The sequence below is a fragment of the Aulonocara stuartgranti genome (genome assembly GCF_965226115.1).
Source record: "Aulonocara stuartgranti genome assembly, chromosome: 16".
Classification (NCBI taxonomy): Eukaryota; Metazoa; Chordata; class Actinopteri; order Cichliformes; family Cichlidae; genus Aulonocara; species Aulonocara stuartgranti.
In genome coordinates this window covers 2725704-2745131 of record NC_138952.1, presented here as the reverse complement: position 1 = coordinate 2745131, position 19428 = coordinate 2725704, and the positions used below count along the sequence as shown (strand labels likewise).

The 19428-nt window shown below is 46.1% G+C and overlaps 1 protein-coding gene across 1 annotated transcript in view; it reads left to right on the top strand.

Annotated features, from left to right (window-relative positions):
• The window catches only part of ptpn4a (protein tyrosine phosphatase non-receptor type 4a), a 70830-nt gene extending 51769 nt beyond the window's left edge, over positions 1-19061 (top strand). The window contains exons 12-27 of the mRNA XM_082508111.1: positions 236-408; positions 1391-1459; positions 1541-1675; positions 2729-2890; positions 5990-6149; positions 6884-6967; positions 7212-7268; positions 7470-7626; positions 9346-9512; positions 9716-9806; positions 10030-10091; positions 10999-11145; positions 11572-11700; positions 14503-14651; positions 15078-15213; positions 15295-19061. Coding sequence (XP_082364237.1) covers positions 236-408; positions 1391-1459; positions 1541-1675; positions 2729-2890; positions 5990-6149; positions 6884-6967; positions 7212-7268; positions 7470-7626; positions 9346-9512; positions 9716-9806; positions 10030-10091; positions 10999-11145; positions 11572-11700; positions 14503-14651; positions 15078-15213; positions 15295-15675 — 2259 coding nt within the window. The 3' untranslated portion in view covers positions 15676-19061. The remainder of the gene's footprint in view (positions 1-235; positions 409-1390; positions 1460-1540; positions 1676-2728; positions 2891-5989; positions 6150-6883; positions 6968-7211; positions 7269-7469; positions 7627-9345; positions 9513-9715; positions 9807-10029; positions 10092-10998; positions 11146-11571; positions 11701-14502; positions 14652-15077; positions 15214-15294) is intronic.
• The last annotated feature ends 367 nt before the right edge of the window (positions 19062-19428 follow it).

Below are 19428 nucleotides of genomic sequence, written 5' to 3'. Positions count from 1 at the left end.
TCCTGGATTTTTGCTGCTCTCTGAGCCACACGATGTTTCTTTCTTGCACAGTTATCACCCCCTGAAGGCCCTTTGTGATTCAGGAGAAAAGAACCTGTCTGAAATCGCTCAAAGTAGAGAATAAAAAGTAATAGCAGGGCGGCAAACATGTGCAACAGTTTGTTACTGTAGCTAACAGTTATGGATGATCGGAGCAGGTCACGAACTAACCCCGTCCTCTCCTCGCTGCACACAGACCGAGTCTCGTGAGACGCTGCTCGGCTTCAACATGGTCAACTACCGGGCCTGTAAGAACCTGTGGAAAGCCTGCGTGGAGCACCACACCTTCTTCAGGCTGGAGCGGCCCATCCCGCCGCAGAAGAACTTCTTCGCCTACTACTTCACCCTGGGCTCCAAGTTCAGATACTGGTGAGAACCGCAGGCCACAAACACGAGCTGTCAGAGAAGCACCGGAGAGTCTCTGAGCATCCAGGGTCTCACATGTCCAGCACACACACAGATATGTGGGTGGATGCTTTGTCTGGCCCTCCTCCTTCGCGTCAGTTTGCGAGGCTGAAAGTGGCCGCCGTTTGCCTTTGAACCTTCTCGCACTACCTTGCCCCTGAAAAGCACGGCTTAATTATTCATGGTTTGCCTGAAACAAAGTAACCGAATTTGTGTTTGGCCTTCCGACCGTTGTCTTTCAAGTTTTGCGGGAAGTGTTTGTGTCCACGTGAGAGCCAGCCGTGCATTTCATTTCATTTTCCGTCACGCTGCCGCCGCCGCCCTCCTCCTTTCAGACAGAGCATTCCTTCCCGTTTGGTTTGATAGTTTTTTGTTTTTTACTTCAAGTTGGAACCGGCACCGAAACATAAAATAAAATGAGGTTTTCTCCTCGCTGCTTTATGACATTGCACTGTGTCAACTTTGTTTCACTTCACTGGCGCCATGTTTTTCGTTTCCTTTTTCTATGAAATGTGAGCGAGAGCTGAACTGAGAGCTGGAGGTCTTGTGATGCATTATTGAGCAGCAGTGATGCAACGTGAGCTAGGCTCGTCTGATGTTTGGCTCCGCTGAGTGCGAGTGGTTGAGATATTGACTGACTTTTCAATAAGCACAGACCTGAATTGTGAATTTGTGCTGTTAAAAATCTTATTAACTTTGTTTCAGAAGATGAAATATGCTGTGCTTGTTACTGGTTGGCAGGCAGCTCATGGTGTTTAGATTTCTTAAAGATCGGAGGAGCTAATTCACTGAAGTGCCTCTCGTTATTAGAATAAGGCAGCACGGTCTTGTTGTGTTAAATAAAATCGATATGCATTTATGGATTTATCACATTTGTCACAGAAAACCTTCGATAGCTGCTTTTTGAAACTGTCCTAAACTTAAGAGTTGTTTTTGTCGTCTTCAGCGGGCGGACGGAGGTGCAGTCTGTGCAGTACGGGAAGGAGAAAGGCATCAAGGACAGAGTGTTTGCCAGGTAATTCTTGGGTTCTTGATGGTCAGCTGATGATTCATGTTGATTTTGTGCAACGCTGAGTTAGTGCGTCTGTCTGAGCAGGTCACCCAGCAAGCCGCTGGCCAGGAAGTTGGTGAGTGGAACCGACTGGGAGTCGGTCAGCAGGAACAGCCTATCGGACGAGAGATTGGAGACCCAGAGCCTGCCCACTCGCTCCCCGCCCGGCACGCCCAATCAGTGAGTTCTGAGTACAGTTCAGCTGTCTCCGTAACTCTTCACCTATGTCCCGCAGACCTGGACTTATCTGGGATTCAGACAGCAGAGATGTGATAGCCCAAATGTTCACCTGCCAGCTGCTGGTGCAAAGTCCATGTCAGATTGTGCCGATGTGGGAAAAGAAAATAGTCTGGTGTGTTCATCCCAGCACATCTAAAACCTGCAGCTCCCCCACCCTTTCCCTAAACAATATTCAAGATCACTGCGTAGTTTCACCTGTAAAGAAAACTAAATGTTAAAGTGCACGTTCACTGATGAGGAGTTTCTCCTTCGTCAGGATATATCGGATATTTCCCGTCCACTCCTCTCTCACAGGGCTGAGGCTGTGTTTATTTTCAGGTCAGCTTGTGCTCTGTTATTATAGATTAACGAGAAGCTTATAAAGTAAATAAAACTGCTGTATTTCTGCAGGTAAAAGTCTGCTTCACTGTGGAGAGAACAGACCAGGCTCTGGTCCAACTTCTGCTTTCTTTCTCTCCTTTTGGACACCTGTTTGTGTTTTTATTGAACTTGTCAAGAATTAATTGGTGGGTGATAACGAGTTTTTCAAGAGTCGTTGCTGGTTCTGAGTGGCTCCGCCTCTTTTACCACAACGTTTGTTAACTCGGTATTCAGCCAGAGAAACATCGGCTTCAGTCTGAGCAGCACTGCTGGGATCTCCTCGACCATAATGGCCATTTATGGCTTTCAGCCTTACATGAGGAGAAATCGTAAGGCAGGCTTAAAGATGACAGAGAGCAGGTGAATAATCTTCCAGTTGTTCAGCATCTGTTATGAATCAGATGAAGGCAGAGCGTCATTAAAGTGTCAAATCTGGATGTTTTAATAAGCAATGCCTCCTTGCAGCCTTACAGCTGACATAAATCCAGACGCGAATGTAAAAAGAGTTAAATTGTAAAGATCACGAGCTTTAAATCTGAACGTCTTGCTGGTAAATAAACGAATGATGCGTTTGGGGTCACGTTTCCATCGCTGCCCTTGAACACTGTGTGTCTGCGTCTGTTTGTTTGTCAGGAACTCGCTGTTTGTCCAAGAAGGCACGCGACTACGGCCGTCGTCGGTCGGCCACCTGGTGGATCACGTGATCCACGCTTCACCCAGCCTGCCCGTCTTCTCCTCCAATCACAAGTCGGCGTCGTCCACGCAGGCTAACAGCATCAGCCTGGACTCCACACCGTAAGTCGTCTCCTTCTCCTTTAACGCACGTCCCACTCACGTTTCTTCAAGCTCTTTGTATTTGGGCAGCAAACATCAGCTTTGGACTCGGTGGCAGAGCGGTGGTTGGATCATAATTTGACTGCTTCGTAAATAGAGCGTCCCCCGAACACAGACACCCTTTAATTTACATTTTACTCATCAGATTTAGTCTGAGAGTACTGCTGAGTTGACAGCTTTTGTTTTTAGTCTGCCTGTCGGTGTCTGTGGCTTCTCCCGACAGTTCACACCCTCCCAGTGTCACTTAGCTGGCCCCAGTGGAAAGATGAACCCTTTGAAAAACAGCCCGTAAAATGTGTTTATAGCGCATAGCAGGGCGGAGCGCTTGTGCAACAGGGCTGAACTAGGAATTAGCACGCGCGTGTGTGTCTGTGTGCGCGTGTATCTGTGCTTTCTGGATCTCCTTAAAATGCTCTCACACTGTGAAATATTCGTCGAGTCGTTTAATAAAGTTCCACACGGCTGCTTCGGCGTCTGAAATCTTGCATCGAGCTGGTAGGAGAGATGGATGTCTCAGTTGGACGTCAGGATGGTTAAGTAACATTTAAGTGGTAGTTCCTCTGCCTACAAAGCTGCACACGCAGACGAACACGCCAAGTCAGTGGCTCATCGCTCTGTTACGGAGCCAGAACATGACATAATCACCTGCTCTCCCTTCCTCCCTCTCTGTTATTGTGTGCTCCGTCCATCGTGGTAGTGGAAATAAAAACAGGCCAAAACAGCGTTTTATGAGGTGAACCTCAGATGCTTTATTTTGGAGTTTGCATGTTTAACCCTTCAGACTTTAGTCTTTCCTGATGAAAACAAGTCTTCACATTTAGTGTCAAAGCACCTCAGGTCCGTGAGTAAGAGACATTCATGATCCATGTTACCTGTTCAGGTTAAAAGCAAAACACATCACGGTTTAGAGAATATATAAAAGCTATGAATTCACTGATAATATTAAACCTGGTGAATTATTTTGATTACACTTTATAATGCTGCCTGTGAAGTATTTGGAATTATTTGAATGCATTATTTAAATTTAGTTACAATGTAACATACACGAGGTTCTACTTAAATGAGCTTCCAGTACAATTCCTTTGTTTCCTGTAACAGCCTGGATTGTTAGTGTTAGTCTACCCAGCTTTGAGTCCATGTAGGTAAATATCATTTCAAAAATTGCTGTGACGTTGCACGCTCAGTTGAAGGTCGAATTATTACAAAGCGTTAGCGTTGTTTTAAAATTTGTTCTATTTTCAGCTACAGTTGTTCAGAAGCACATCTATCAGTTTTAATCACAGCGCTATACTTAGTATTAGCCACGTTCCTTTTGCTGTGAATGTTTTCTGCAACTGTGCAGAAGAGAATTGGGACGCTAACCATTAGAAGAAATGTTTTTAAGTACGTCTTTCAGCTTCAGTGGTTATGAACCTCAACCATGAATCACTTTTTGATATCAGCCGCTGGTTGGAACCGCTGTGGTTTGGCTTTGATATAATTTATCAAATAAATTCTGCCTTTTCGAGTGAATATTTGCAGCATTGCTTGCGTGTTTTCAGGTGGATCACTCCTCGGCATTACGCGTTGGAGATTTTCCTCCAGTTAAACTAAAAGGAGAATCTGCTTTTTGTCACCACGCCCTTTAAAAAAAGCCCCAATGTTCTGTTTTCTAGTGGCGTGAAGTTGAAAATGATCTGTTTAGCTAACCACAGTACACTGGAGGGATCCTTATTTTTAATTGCAGTGTCTTTATTTCCTTGACAGCGTCAGGGAAAAAGCCTGGCGTGATTATGCCTTTGGCCGGAGCTGGGAGTTTATGACACGGTGGATTTTCTTTCGTTTGTTATTGTCGGATTAAACGTCGATTGGGTCATCCTCTTTACAACAGCGCGGCGCTGCACACGCAGACTTCTCGCTGCAGTGCCAGAAGGCGTGGCGTTGTTTTCGCGTGCACCCAAATTATGTGCTGGTGCATCTAAATGAAAGTTGTCATAATAAATTATTTTCTGTGCTGTAATCAAACTCTTTTCTCTGAATTCAAAGCAAAGGCAGGCTTTGGTGAATTATTTAGTTGGAAAATAAAAACTGGGTGTGCACTGAAACAGGTCTTAAATTGGTCTTTTTGTGGTTTCTAAAGCAACATTTTTCTTTATTGCAGCTCCTTTTAGCCCTCTCGTGTACCCGCATATGATTTTTCTGTCACTGCACACTCATTTGGTTCCCTCTTACACCGTGCTTTCAAAAATTTATCGAGCGATAAACATAGATCCAGTATGGAAGTATTTGATAGAAGGAAAGCTAAAAAGCAGGGCTTAGCCGTGTCCTCATCCCGGGGCTGGCCTAAGGTTGTGGCTGTCGCGCCGAGCAGATGCATAATGCAGGATGATGTGCAGCCTCGGCTCAGGCCTGCTGCGCGCTGCCCTCTCTCTCTCTGAAAGCCTGACCTGGTTTTGACCCATAATAAATGTTAGTTTGCATTCGTGTGTTTAAGAGACAAAGTGACAGTGGTAGCAGAAGCCAAAACAAAGGCAATGCTCTTTGACTTGTGCTTCTGCCCCCGAGGAGCGCCCGTACGCAGCAGTGCACACGCGTGGATGCAGACATGCACTGAAATGCTTTTACGCAGCAGAGACCGAGCCCTGATGATGCTGAAAGCCTCACCTGGCTGCTGATTCGCCGTACACGCCGACTGCTTCTTTATTGTCGGGATGATGGAGGGGGGATGTTTTCCTTCCTCCAGCAGCCCTTTTATCGAGGTTAATGCATTGTGACTAACACAGTGCTATTAAGCCTCCCTGTCTCTCACGGTCTCCTCGCCTGCTTTTCTCCATTTGTCTTCACTCCACCTCTTTAACAAAGAGGAAGACCATTGTTGTGTAGTTATCATGAATGCATGTTTGCGGCTTTGCTGTCCGTCCTCGAGCGCTCACAGCAGCTTCACAAATCCTGTGTTACTAACGGTATCGTAACAAATGGCGACACAAAGGACTTTGAAACGTGTTTCTCGCTGTCATCTCGCCTTCATTTTTGCTTTATTGCTGCTTTCTTCTTCTTCCTCCCGCCGTTTGCCTCCCTCAGGTCTCCAGATGGGGTGGATGGCCAGCCTCCAGCTCTCCCGCCCAAGCAGCTGAGCAGGAAGACCCTGAGCCAGATCATCCAGGCCCACTCCCAGCAAAGCCTGCTGGACAATCACCTCAATGAGATGTATGACGTTCCCGTCAATGCCGACAAGACCACGGTCAGTACGAAGGCGTCATAAAAAAAAACTGCAACAGTTTCTGTACAAGTAAATGGAAACTGTGTTAGCTTCAGAAGTCGTCTGATTCTAGATGTTTGAATATCTGAATAGATGAAGAGAAATCCCCGAGTATTTTATATTTGTGCCGTTTTTATATAATCTTTCTAAGCTGTTTAGAGTCTTTTAGCTCATTGTTTTGGCTGTTAAGCATCTACCGGCATCATATTAAAAAGGCGGGGTCGTTGCTGTCTTTGGTCCCAAGACTTATTTCTTCTATGAGTCTCTAAATCTGGCAAAATGAGGATGAAAGAAGGCGGCACGCTCTGCTTGGACGTATGTGTAAAGGGGACTAAACCTTAGAGGTGGTTTTAAATGATTTGGAAACGGTGACATATACCTGCAAATATTATGACACCTGTTGAAGTTTCTCATTCTGTTTCATTCTTTTTATGTGTTTCAGACTTGAATTTACTGGTTACATTTTTTAAAAAGTGACGTTTGTGCTAAAAATGCAAGAAAAGTTGGGCTGAAGTGAACCACTTTATTCTGGTGTACTGTGGTGCATTTATAGCCGTCTGTATTGTAATGTATTTGCAGTTGTACTCGTGTAACAGGAAAGAGAATGAATCTATTAAGCTTACAGGATCGGCCGCTGTTAAAGTCTGAGCGCTCGGAGCTGTTGTTTGACAATGTGCTGATCCGTGATGTTGACGTGATGACTTGTGTTCTTCCAGCTGAACGGAGTAGTCCCTCACGATAACTTGGTCCTGATCAAGATGAGACCGGATGAACACGGACGCTTCGGCTTCAATGTCAAGGTGAGAGCTGAGGAGACGGGAGTGAAAACTCCCCTCGCCACCTTTTATCTCTCCTGCAGCCGCTCAGTCTGACTTGTGTTTTTCTAGCTTATTTCTATGCCTGGTGTAAACCTTTGCCCGTGGGCACGTCATCTGTAAGCACGCGGACACATCCGCACTGCTTTCCCAAATGTTAACTCGACCCTAAATATAAAAAGGACGTTTGTGTAAGACGCTGTTAACGTGTGTGTGTGTGTGTCTGCAGGGTGGAGCTGACCAGAAAATGCCCATCATTGTGTCTAGAGTGGCTCCGGGAACCTCAGTAAGTCAACAAGAACCTCATTTGTCTTTACACTCTAGTGAGTTGCACATTTTTTCCTCTCACTCATAAAAACACGTCTTCAGCCGCCAAACTCTCTGAGGTCTCCGTGGTGGAGTCAGATTGATGCTGACTTTAGTATAAAACGTCCAGAAACACAAAACTTCAGCTATCTTATTTGTTTCTTCTCTTTCTCCTCTTCAGGCTGACCTCTGTGTGCCTCGCCTTAACGAGGGCGACCAGGTAGTCCTGATTAATGGGCGGGACATCTCTGACCACACCCATGACCAGGTAGTCATGTTCATCAAGGCCAGCTGTGAGAACCACTCCGGGGAGCTCATCCTATTGGTCAGACCTAATGGTGAGTGGTTGTTAGAGTGCCCAGTGCATTAAACACTGATCAGGTGTAACATCCTGACCGCTGACAGCTGAGGTGAATAACACCTATCTCTTCATCATGCCATCTGCTAGTGGGCGGGATATATCAGGGAGGAAGTGAATATTTTGTCCTCAAAGTTGATGTTAGGAGGAAAAATGGTCGAGTGTAAGGATTTGACAAAAGGCCAAACTGGGTCAGAGCATCTCCAGAACCTCAGCTCCTGTGGGGTATTCCCAGGGTGTCCCCCAGGGGTCAGTGTGCATCAGCGACAGGGTCATGAGTGGCCAACGGTCACGGATGAGCAAAGGCTGACCCGTGTGGTTCGATCAAACAGCAGAAAAAGTTGATGCTGGTTCTGATAGAAAGGTGTTAGAATACACCGAGCATCAGAGTTTGCTGTGTGCTGAGCTCCAGACCAGTCGGGGTGCCCATGCTGACCCCTGTTCACCACCGGAAACGCCAGCAACGGACATGTGAGCGTCAGAAATGAACCACAGAGCAATGCAAGGAGGTGTCCTGGTCTGATGAATCCCACCTCACAGCTCACAGGCCTCACAGGTATCTGTTGCTAACATCTTGGTGCGGTTACCACAGCAAAATGGGAACCAGCACAATATCAGGCAGGTGGTCATGATGTCATGTCTGATCGTTTACACCGACAGGCAAACTTCTGGTACTTAGGCCTTTACAGAAAGTAATGAAAGATCAGATTTTTAGAGGATATTTGTACACGTATAAACTGTAAGTACTCTCGAACACTAGTACTGGAGGTATGTGAGTAGCTCATATATTTTCTTCAGGCTTTAACCTTCAGAGTGTCTTTGTATGCTAGTGAGCTTCTTCTGCCACTTCCTGGGTTTGAATATTTGCTCCTGATGAGACTTGCAGTTTGTGCGGTGCGGCCGGTTTTAATTTAAGGACCGTAAACATTCGAATGAAGTGTTTTACAGGCTGAGTTTAACGTATTAACACATGGTGCAGCACACTCCTGAAAATGAAATGTGGTCAGAAACTGGTGGAAACGAGATCTGCGAAGCCGCACGTGGTGGTATCCGTACGTCTCGGCCGTATGTGTGTTCACCACATAGACTCGTGCTGAAGCGTCTCCTTTAATCAGCGAAGCGGGGAGAAGTGCTCTTAAAGATGATGAAACAGAGAAACTGTTTGGTGTGTGGGTCAGAAACAGATCAAAGCAGATAGAAGAGTCCATCGAAGTCTTTACGTTATTCAGTTTTGCTGTTGAAATGTTGGACTGTAAGTATTTACACACAGAGGACACGTGTTCTCTTTGTGCTCGAGTTTTGTTGTATTTAAAAGTTTGTTGTTTAACTCCATGTTTTTATTCTTGGGCTCTACTAGTGTAGCTTTGCACGACTTACAGTTGAGCGTTAACGTGTCCTCTGTAAGTCCTTTATCTACTGTCTTAAACGAGCTGTTTGGACTCCTCTTCCTCCTCTTCCTCATTCCTGATTGGCTGCTTCCTGCAAAGGACAGATTTGAGCAGCTCGTGGTTTGAGCCGCATGCTCGACACAACCACTTTCATGCGGATCCAAGATTAGAGCCTTTGCCTTACAGGGATGTAAGCTGAGCTCATTATTGTGAACTTTGTTTAATCTTAGCAGCGGTGATCTGTATATGTGTCAGATGGAAAAGCTCATAGATTCCTGTCACAGTTTGTTTTCCTCTCCTCTCCTGCTCAGCCATCTATGACGTGGTGGAGGAGAAGGTGGATCCAGAGCCAGATTTTCAGTACATCCCTGAGAAATCCCCTCAGGACCCGGCCCAGCTAGACCAGCATGCTTTGAGAGACTCTATGGTCGCACTGAAGGAAGGCCTGGGCGGCGGAGCCATACTGGCACAGTTTGATGTAAGAAGGACACGAAAAAAGTTCACACGCTCACGCACACGTGAAACTGCAGGCTCGAGTCGGTGGTTTGTCATTTATTTTAAAATATTTTGTTGATTAATTCTTTCCTCCACGTTCCTGATTTATGCGCTTTTAAAATTTATAATACATAAAAACGCACAAAACAAAGACAAATGCTGATATTTGTGTTCCTTGTCTTGCAGCAACTGTACAGGAAGAGGCCGGGGATGACGATGCTGTGTGCCAAATTACCTCAGAACGTTTCCAAAAATCGCTACAGAGACATCTCTCCCTGTACGTGACCCCTCAAACTTTCTCCCTTTTCTCATCATTTCCCCTCGACTTCTATTTTCTGACTTTTTCCAACAACTTTTAACAGAAGTAACAAAGTAACGACCCGAGAACAAAGGATAAAATCCTCCTTAAATGCAAACATGCATTAAAGACACAGTTTGGACTTGTTGCTGTTTTTCTTTGCCTAATCTGACCCCCTTCTCTTGTTCGTCTCTCCCGACAGATGATGCCACCCGCGTCATTCTGAAAAGCACAGATGATTACATCAATGCAAATTACATCAATGTGAGTTATCTTTAATGTCTGCAGTTTTGCTTGCGTGATGCTCTGTTACACTGATGCTGAATCGCAGCCGGTGCATTTGAACAGGACTATCATATCACACGCTGCTCCAGTTTCGGAGCCGTGAGTTTGGGTCCTTGTGGCCATATTTGGACGAGGGGCTTGAGTGCTAGTTTGTCAGTGAATCCTGGAAAGCTGCACCCATCATCTGGTAGTTATGCTAAGTAACTGAAACTGGAGCGCAGACTTCTTGGGCTGGCTCTGCCACATGGCAGGCTGTGCTATCGGCCCGCCAGGCCTTTATTTTTCAAAGCTAACGGCAGCTTGCGTGTAGAAGAGGGTTACAAACAGAGAACAGGTGCTTCTTGGTAAGAATTTAATATAAGAGCGTAATATTTTAATGAATTGAATCTCCTTCCTGTGGGTGGCTCTGTCTGTTCATGTCATGCCTTCTCAGACCTACTGGAGGTTTGTTCCCTGCAGCAAACACGACAACCTTTGCAAACAGTGTTTCAGTGTGAAGGGCGGCATTTTAAAGCCTTGTTCACTCTGTGATCGGTAGTTGTTCGGCGTGAAGGACACAGGCCCTGCTTCCTCGCCGTCTAATCAGCATGAACAAATCCAGCTTCTCATCAGTGTCATTATTAATTCAGGGGCTGTAGGTAATCTGATAAAGACCTGGGATAATTTGACTGTTATTTGATTTGATAGAGTTGGGACGCTCATGGAAAATGACCATTCATTTATTCTCTGTTAGCTAGAAAGTGTAGTTAATGACATGTTGTATTGGGACAAGCGCTGATCCAAAAAAACAACAAAATAAGTTGGAGTAAGATGCAAATCTAATGCAGTCTCTGCTTCTTTAACCTGAACCTCTGATGTGTGTGTGTGTGTGTGTCGTCCTGTGTAGATGGAGATTCCTGCGTCCAGCCTGATAAACCGCTACATCGCGTGCCAGGGCCCGCTGCCCAACACCTGCCCCGACTTCTGGCAGATGACGTGGGAGCAGGGCTCATCCATGGTGGTCATGCTGACCACCCAGGTCGAGAGGGGGCGGGTATGTAAAAGATCTCTTCAAGGACGAGGGCAGGAAACTGAAAATGTACTGTTAGAAAGAGCCGTTTGAATTTAACGCTTCGCCGGTAAGCGGCACAGGTTACGACGCTGAGGTGTCTGGTCGAGCTGCGTCGTAATGCCTCAGTATATTTAATTATTTACAAAAGTCTGCAAAGTCTCACACGCTGCAGACTTCTCTGCAGCTCAAGCCGTTGTTAGTTTTGGAAAGAAGTAATCCTTAACACAACATTACGTAACAACGAAGCTTCCAGACACGGTGCAGATAAAAAATCTCTGGACTCGATCTACAGTTTACATCCAGGGATGAGAAATTGGAGAAACTGGACATGTTTAATGGTTTGAAATGTAACGGCGAGGACGCGATGGGTAGATGCTGAGAGTCATAAGGTGTTTGATGTGTTTACAGGTGAAGTGTCACCAGTACTGGCCCAACCCTGACAACAGCGCCACATACGGAGACTTTAAAATCACGTGCCACAATGAAGAGGGCAACTCTGCCTTCCTGGTCCGGGAGATGACCCTCACACACACACCGGTAAACTCACACACACACACACACACACACACACACACACACACACACACACACACACACACACACACACACACACAGCCAGATCACATCAGAAAGTAAAGCCGATGACCCGGGCGGGCGAGGGCGCCCCAGAGGAAGACTCCGGGTCCAATCTCAGAGAGGGAACCGCGTCTCAGGAAGGATGAGCTGTCGAAGGACCCCGAGGAGGTGTGTTGCCATAGTGACCAGTGTGGGCTGTTCTTTTTCTGGCTCCCGCTGCAGCACGCGGGCCACATATTGGGATCTGGTTGCCACGACAACCCAAACACTCCAGTCGGCCACATTGCAGAAAAGGAGAAAGACGGAGAGCAGAGGAACAGAGAGTGGGATGAGGATGGTTTGAAGAACGGGGACGTAAGTTCGGTTCGATCGTGGCGTCGAAGCCTTCGGCGTGCTGCGGCGCGCTTTTAGTTCTTTCATGCTTTTAAACCACACACAGCCAGAGTACAGCACGGGCGCCAGAACGAGCCACGGCGGCCTGAGAGCAAAACAGAACCACCCCCTTTAACTAGATTCTTTGTTTGATACTTTCATTTATTATATTTTTTTATGGTCATTTCAAAAAACAAATAAAACGAATACTAGAACAAATAAGTCTCGGTCGTTGTGTCCTTGGGCGAGACACTTCACCTGTGTCTGCTGGTGCTGGTCAGAGGGCCCGGTGGCGCCAGTGTCCGGCAGCCTCGCCTCTGTCAGGTTTGTGGGTTTGTTTTCATCACTCTGATGATGTCAGAGAGCATAGATATTCTTAATATGGTCATCCACACCCCGCTCTGGCTCCACCTACCCCTCTGTTCTTATCTTTTAATCTTAAGGAGGATGGTTTGAAAAGAATGAGGAACACGAACCAACGGATTTCTCCAAAGCTCCTCTGACTCCAAGTAAACAGATATCTTTCTGGAAATGAGCACAGCAGATCCCGCCTTGATCTCCCTGTGAGGAAGAGGAGGGGGAGGCCAGTTTGGGGTATTCAGTGCTACAAATCAGCTGACCCAGCTGTTCGTGTGCCTCTTTTTGAAGGAGGTGCCTCTGAATGTGCCAGAGATGCAGAGTGAAGCATGAGCCCAGGCTTTTTAAGTGCAGCGACACACACACATGGGAGGTGGGCGGGGCTTCTGCGCCTGGACGTCCACTCTCGGTGACGTCATACAGACCCAAGAACAGAAAAACCTGCAAGAAATGAAACTTTTGGCTCACAGGCATTATTTGTGTGACCTCACCGATTGTTTAATATGAGCATTTGCCATGGAAACGGTAAAAAAAGGATGATGGATCCCCTTTAGTAAACCACATGCTGCTGTATTGTCTCCTGTTAAATGGGCACTGTTCGGGGAGTTGATATATAAAGTTGGTATGAATAAGTAAACCGAAGGCTTTTGTTTGTTTGCTGCGTGTAACATGTGTGATGTGTAAACGTAGCGTCCAAACGGCGAGCTTTCGTGCCGGATCAGCTGTCTGTTTTTCCCGATCGCTTTCCTGCGTGCGGTCCGCGCAGCGTGACCTTTAAAGTATACGGCTATAAGAGGAGCCAATTAGCATTCTCCTCTGCCTGTGATTGTTGCTATGGAGATAGATGTGTTACCATGGCGATACGGCGAGGCAGTATTAAAGAGGAACACAGCGGCTCTGATTCGCACAAGAAACGGTGGTCAGTGCTTGGTTTCTTCTGCAGGGTGTGTGTTTGTGTGTCACGGTGATCCCGTGGGGTTTAAATCCTACCAACTTCGATTTTTCCATCATGGTTGGACCTTTTTTTGTATTTTTCTTGTCCCTGATGAATCGATAAAAGAGAGAAGATCTCTTGTGTTTATTCAGTGTCTAATAGAGACACTAAAAAATGTTTTCATAAGATGTGATTTACCAAATGTGTCCAGCAGAGTAAAAAGAATTAAACTGCTGTTACTTCTTCGCTCTACCCGTTTCATAACATAATTACACAAACAGGGTTCTGTGTTGTGTACCCCCAGGATGCAGAGCTCAGTGAAACATGCTTAGCGGTCTCCCACATAAAATACAATTCCTTGTTTTGGCGTGAGTGTGGTTGACATTTGAAAGTGAGGAATTCTTTGTGAGCTTTAGGTCTTCACTGAGGTCAGGGTGAATACCCTCAGTTGGTCTTCAGTGCCCTCCATCATGAAGAAGAAGTCTTTGTGTAAAAGATTACATAAAAACATAAAGGAGCATTTGTAGTCGGGCTAGTATCGGCTGGCTGTTGATGTATTGGTGTAAAGACATTGCAGAAAAATGAGCCCCGGGGTAATCAGACGACTGTATCATCGGTGTTTGTTCAGCAGAGCAGATCTGATGTCGTCTGTAACGCTCGCGGTCTGCAGCACATGCAGCAGAGCAGCGTCACTGCTGCGGAGTCGAGCCGTGTCTAACTTCCCCTTTTAAACGTGTTGTATTTACACCGTTGCTCCAGCCAGCCGGAGAATCCTGGATGCAGGACCTTGGGAGTGTCCGGTGGCGTCTGGTGTTGGGAGGGTAGCCTCGGGTCCTGTAGGTCGAAAGGCTGAAGCTCTGTGGATCAGACTGACGTTACACCGTAGGTCTGAGTTTGCAGAGCGGGCCCACGGCACAATTTTCACTGCCTGTCAGGAATTCTGATCCCATTACTCATCAGCGTGTGCACATCTCAAACATCTTTACTGTATCTGCATCTCCAGAATCCAGCACTGCTCGTCCACTGATGATCTTTATTTTCTGTGCGTGTGCGTGTGTGTGTGTGTGTGGGTGTGTGTGTGTGTGTGTGTGTGTGTTCAGAGCGAGCAAAAGAGGGAAATCACTCAGATTCAGTACGTGGCTTGGCCCGACCACGGCGTTCCCGACGACTCCACTGATTTCCTGGACTTTGTGGCTCTCGTACGGACCAAACGGGCTGGACAGGACCAGCCAATGGTGGTGCACTGCAGGTACGGCCATTCTGTGTGAACCATGTGACCATGGCGAGCCAAAGATTACAGGATAAAAGTTAACCTGTCTGAGCTGGAAACGATGGATGTAGTGAAACGAGTGACTCTTCCAAACAGGTTTACTTCCAAGAAAAGTTCCAGTTTCCGTTACCAGAAAATGATTTCTCTCCTTTCCCAGGTCTCAAATGTTTGAACACCTCTCACCTGCTCCTCATTACTTCCTTCAGGGCAATTTGTTATACCTTAAGTCCCGCCTCCTTCACAGCGTGGGCAGTACCGTGACAATATAGCGCACAAATGATATCCATAAAGTCTCAGAATTGTTGGAATTTAGCTTATTTGCTCCTTACAGAGATTTTTGTTACTTCGTTAAATAATTAGTGTGTGTTATTAACAATCAAATGATCTTTCTTGATTTTTTTCCAGCGCTGGGATTGGTCGGACGGGCGTTCTGATCACCATGGAGACGGCGCTGTGTCTGATGGAGTGCGGTCAGCCGGTGTATCCTCTAGAAATTGTCAAGACCATGAGAGATCAGCGGGCCATGATGATACAGACACCTGTGCGTACGCAGCACCGTCCGCTTGCTCTCCGACGCTGTAAACTTTAAAAGCTTAAACTCTGCCTCCGCTTTTCTTTTCAGAGCCAGTACCGCTTCGTGTGCGAGGCCATCCTCAAGGTCTACGAGGAAGACCTGTTCAAGCCGCTGAAGACGGCCCTCTACCAGCAGAGAGAGAAGGCGGCTGACGAGAAGGAGGAGCGGAAAGAGCAGCAGAAAGCGGGAGAGGAGCGAGACGAGGCGGCGACGGCAGAGAAAGGGGAGGCGGCCAAGGTGGAGATGCTGGAAGAAGAGCTGGACGGAGAGGATGACGACGAAGTCGAGGTGCTGGATGTGGGAGAAGTGACAGAAGAGGGGGAGGAAGAAGAAGAAGAGGAGGAGGAGGAAGTGGAGGAGCCGAGCGTCGCCAGTGCCACCAGCGTGACGAGCGAGACCAGCGCGAACCCCGATCCCGCTAACCCGTGACGTGGGTGGGCGGGGCTCACCGGGAGGAGGCCGGACGAGAGAACAAAAGCACTGTTGCACTTTAAGCTGACAAAAAATGAAACGAACAGACAAACTGACATGAAAACCTTTGGACGTGATGAGTTAAAAAACCCAGCTGTGTCGAACAGGTACCTTTAGGGGGAGTTAATGTTCAGGGTAACGAAAAGAAGAATCAAAGAATGAACGAGATGATAAAACGTGGATGGGGAGTTGCTGTAGTGCCATAAGTACGAAGGGGAAGGGCGGCCACTGTGGATGGAAAGCCTCCCCTCCGCTCTCTCTCTTATTATTTTAGTTTTTTTAAATCCCAAAGGGTTGCCCTGTCCCCTTCGGAGTGAGTCTGCCAGACGGACCTGCCTTTTTTTTTTTTAGTGTCCTTTTAGCAGATAAAGAGAAAAACCTTATCTTTTGTTCCTCAGAGTATTTATTGTGTTTTAGTTTGTGTCAAACCCTGTCCACTGAACAAAAAAACGCTGTATGTTTTGTTTGTACAAGTCTAGAGCTTCATGCTTTCCTGATTAAATCTTAGGTAGTAAAGTAGTGTGATTCCTCTTCTTCGAACTACTTCATTATTTCTTTTGATTTTTGTGGTTTGGGGGGGCAAAAACAACAACAGTGATTTAATTTATTGTACTTGCTTTGATCTTTCTCGTCTCGCCTCTCGTTCGGCGCTGGGGGGAGTTTGGTACTCGATCCTTCTGTGAGCGGTGTGTTTGGCGGTGTTTGGCGTTGTTTGGCGGGGTTTTTGATCCTCGTCACCACAGCTCCCGTCCGCTTTCGCTCACTTTCACGCTCCTGCATCGATTCGCTTCTCGCTAAAAACCGCGGTGTCCTCGAGCCGGACAGCGTCCCTCCGACCAGAGGGGCGCACCGTGGATTAGGATTAATGTGGAGCCTGAAGTCTTCATCGTGGCAAAGATGGTTTCTTTTAACCGAGCTGGATCCCGCTGGGCGGTACCTTCTGCTGAACCCGGTCCGAGCAGGTCATGTCAGTGTTTTGGCTTAAAATCATCAGGAAGCGCCACATTTTCCTCACTGTCTACCTGAAAACGCCATTCATGTTTTATATATGCAACCTGTAGAGCCCAGTTACAGATGTGAAGCTACAGCAACATAAACTCTGCTGCAATGAATTTGAATGTGTTCATTTGGTGATTAAGGTTTTTTTTAATTACACTGCGGGAAGTGAAGACGATTAGAAAATTCTTCAGGAATGTTCGATTGGCCACGAAATGAAAGTGATTCCCACGTCTCCTGCAGTATCCTCTCACGTTTCACACCTCTAATCTCTGGCCACATCAAATTCTTAATCAAATATAGTCATTTGAGTTAATTGGTCCATTTCATTTTGCAAAAGAAGAGTCAGACTATATGTCTGTATGCTTTATGTGCGCCTGAAGCAGAGATCCTGGAGAAAGAAAGCCTGGATATGTTGACCTTGCTTCCTCAGGCTGGAAATACTGGTCTTCTTTATGCAACTCAGATAGTTCTTGCTTTCTTTGCACAGGTCTTTAAAGGAACAGGTAGAGGGTCAGACATCTGTGGGTGAAAGCTGCTACAAGTTTTGTGCAATCAGTATTGTTTTTCACCCCCCACAGCGTTTGCACAATAGTAGCAAACTTTAATCACTCCCTCCATCGATCTCCCCGCGTTTAGTCTTTTTGTTTTTTCAGCCCAGACCGGAGCAAACCCGGGTACATGCTGACAGTCCAGGTGGAAGTGTGGTTACTCTGAGCAGTCACGCGATTCAGCGTTAACCTGAGAAAAACTCGCTGTGAGAGGTCTGACAGCAGCCTGTGCGTGAGAGTTGTTTACAGAAGCAGCACAAACACAACATTCAGCCGATATTTCCCTTTTTGTTGGTTCTCTTTTCCCTAAACGATACCTCATCTTTGTAAGACATGTTTAGATTATAGGTGAGACTAAACAATTTTCGTATTTTCATTTCACAGAACCCAGGTAGTCGGTTTTATTTGTAAAACCCGGTGATGCTGCTGCGCTCGAGTGTGGCGATGAGTTTCATCTCGGCTCTCGCAGCGGATTCTGCTGGAAACAAATACCGCTGTGTGTGTGTGTGTGTGTGTGTGTGTGTGTGTGTGTGTGTGTGTGTGTGTGTGAGAGAAAAATACGAATGTGTGTTTTCGGTTTTCGTCCTCCGTTACCTCTCCCTCTCTGTTCCTCAGCCATCTCTAACATGTACTTTGGCAGCTGTCTGCTCTCAGCCTGCTTGCCTGTAAACTGGAATGAAAGGTTGAGCCGTGAAGCCGCAGACCTGCTCGAACCTGATCTCAAGTTTCTGGAAAAAACAAGACAAAAGAAACAAAATAAGAAATAGAAAGGGAGCCTTCCTGAAGTGTGGTTTAAAAAAGAAACTGGTTGAATCTTCGCCTGTGAAACAATTCACTTTGTGCTCATGCCTCCTTTTCAAACAGCTGAATCATCCTTGTAGAGGTGGGATTAAGAAGAGCCTGGAAACTGCTTTCCTCTTCACTCTTTTCTTTCTTCCCTCCTCCTCCTTAATCTCTCCCGTGTTGCATCCCTCTCCCAAAATTGGCCTAACACACTTCAGTCATTTCTGCAGAGCCCACGCAACATCCACAGTTCTCTCCTCATTGTTTTCCCCAGCTGCCTCTCTTTTTGGATCATTATACATGGATCCCACTCTCTGCACGGCCTGGAGGCGAGTGACACATCCGTGCAGAATACCGTGGGTACAGTATCAAACAGCCTGTTTTCCACAGAAGGACAAACTGAGGCTAGTCATGGGAGGGCCGGCGATTTTTTTTAACTTTTGCTTTTATTGACAAACGCGCCGCAGGCCCACATCTGTGAGTGTGCACTCTGGAAGAAGTGAAGCTTTTGTTTTTGGCAGCAGAATTAAAAGTGCCACCAAAAAAAAATACAAAAAACTCGTCATGAGACGAGAAAACGTGCGGTGAGAGGTCGATGACGGAGGATTCGAGCCGTCTGTGTTCGACGTGTTTTTGTTGACACGTAATCGGTACTGTCTGTGTATCCAAGGTTACTGAGCTGAAGTAGTGTGGAGGGGCGCGGGGAGGGCTCGGGGTGTATTTTTGTAAAGATAACGAAGAAGAGACAGCACTTTGTAGAAGGCTGATTGGCGGGTAGTCCTACTGAGAGAGAAAGATGAGGCATAAAGCATTGTTCAGATGTTCTTCTTTTTAATTTATCTTTTTTAAATTTTGTTTGAAAATAAGACACCTGTAGGGATCAAGAATAAAAAAGAACTAACTACACAGTGCCACTTGCTAATTTTGTGTAAATAGTACTAGAACATGTAAATATAATGTTGTATATGAAAAAAAAACTTTAAAATAAAAGGGAAAATCATTTGTGAGCAGAAAGATTTTGTTTCTATTTTTATTTTTTTCTCTCCTTTGGATGATTCAAATGTGACACAAATGGTGTGTATTTCAACAATGCCCTTTCCAACTTTTTTTTTCTTTCTCATTTTATTTGAAAGGTAATCTATAACAGCGAGTGTTATATATAATGAACCACAACGTCATGAGAAATGTTTTACCGTATTATACCCTTGGTTAACTTCTACCTGTGTCATAAAATCCTTTGTCCTCAGTTGCTTGTTCCTCTCTGGTATCTTGGTTTTTACAGTGCTTTGGACATGTCTATAAGCTTGATTATGAACAATTAAAGCTTGTCTGTCAAAGCATGGAGACGTGGCTTCGGATCACCTTGCTTTTCCACACTGTA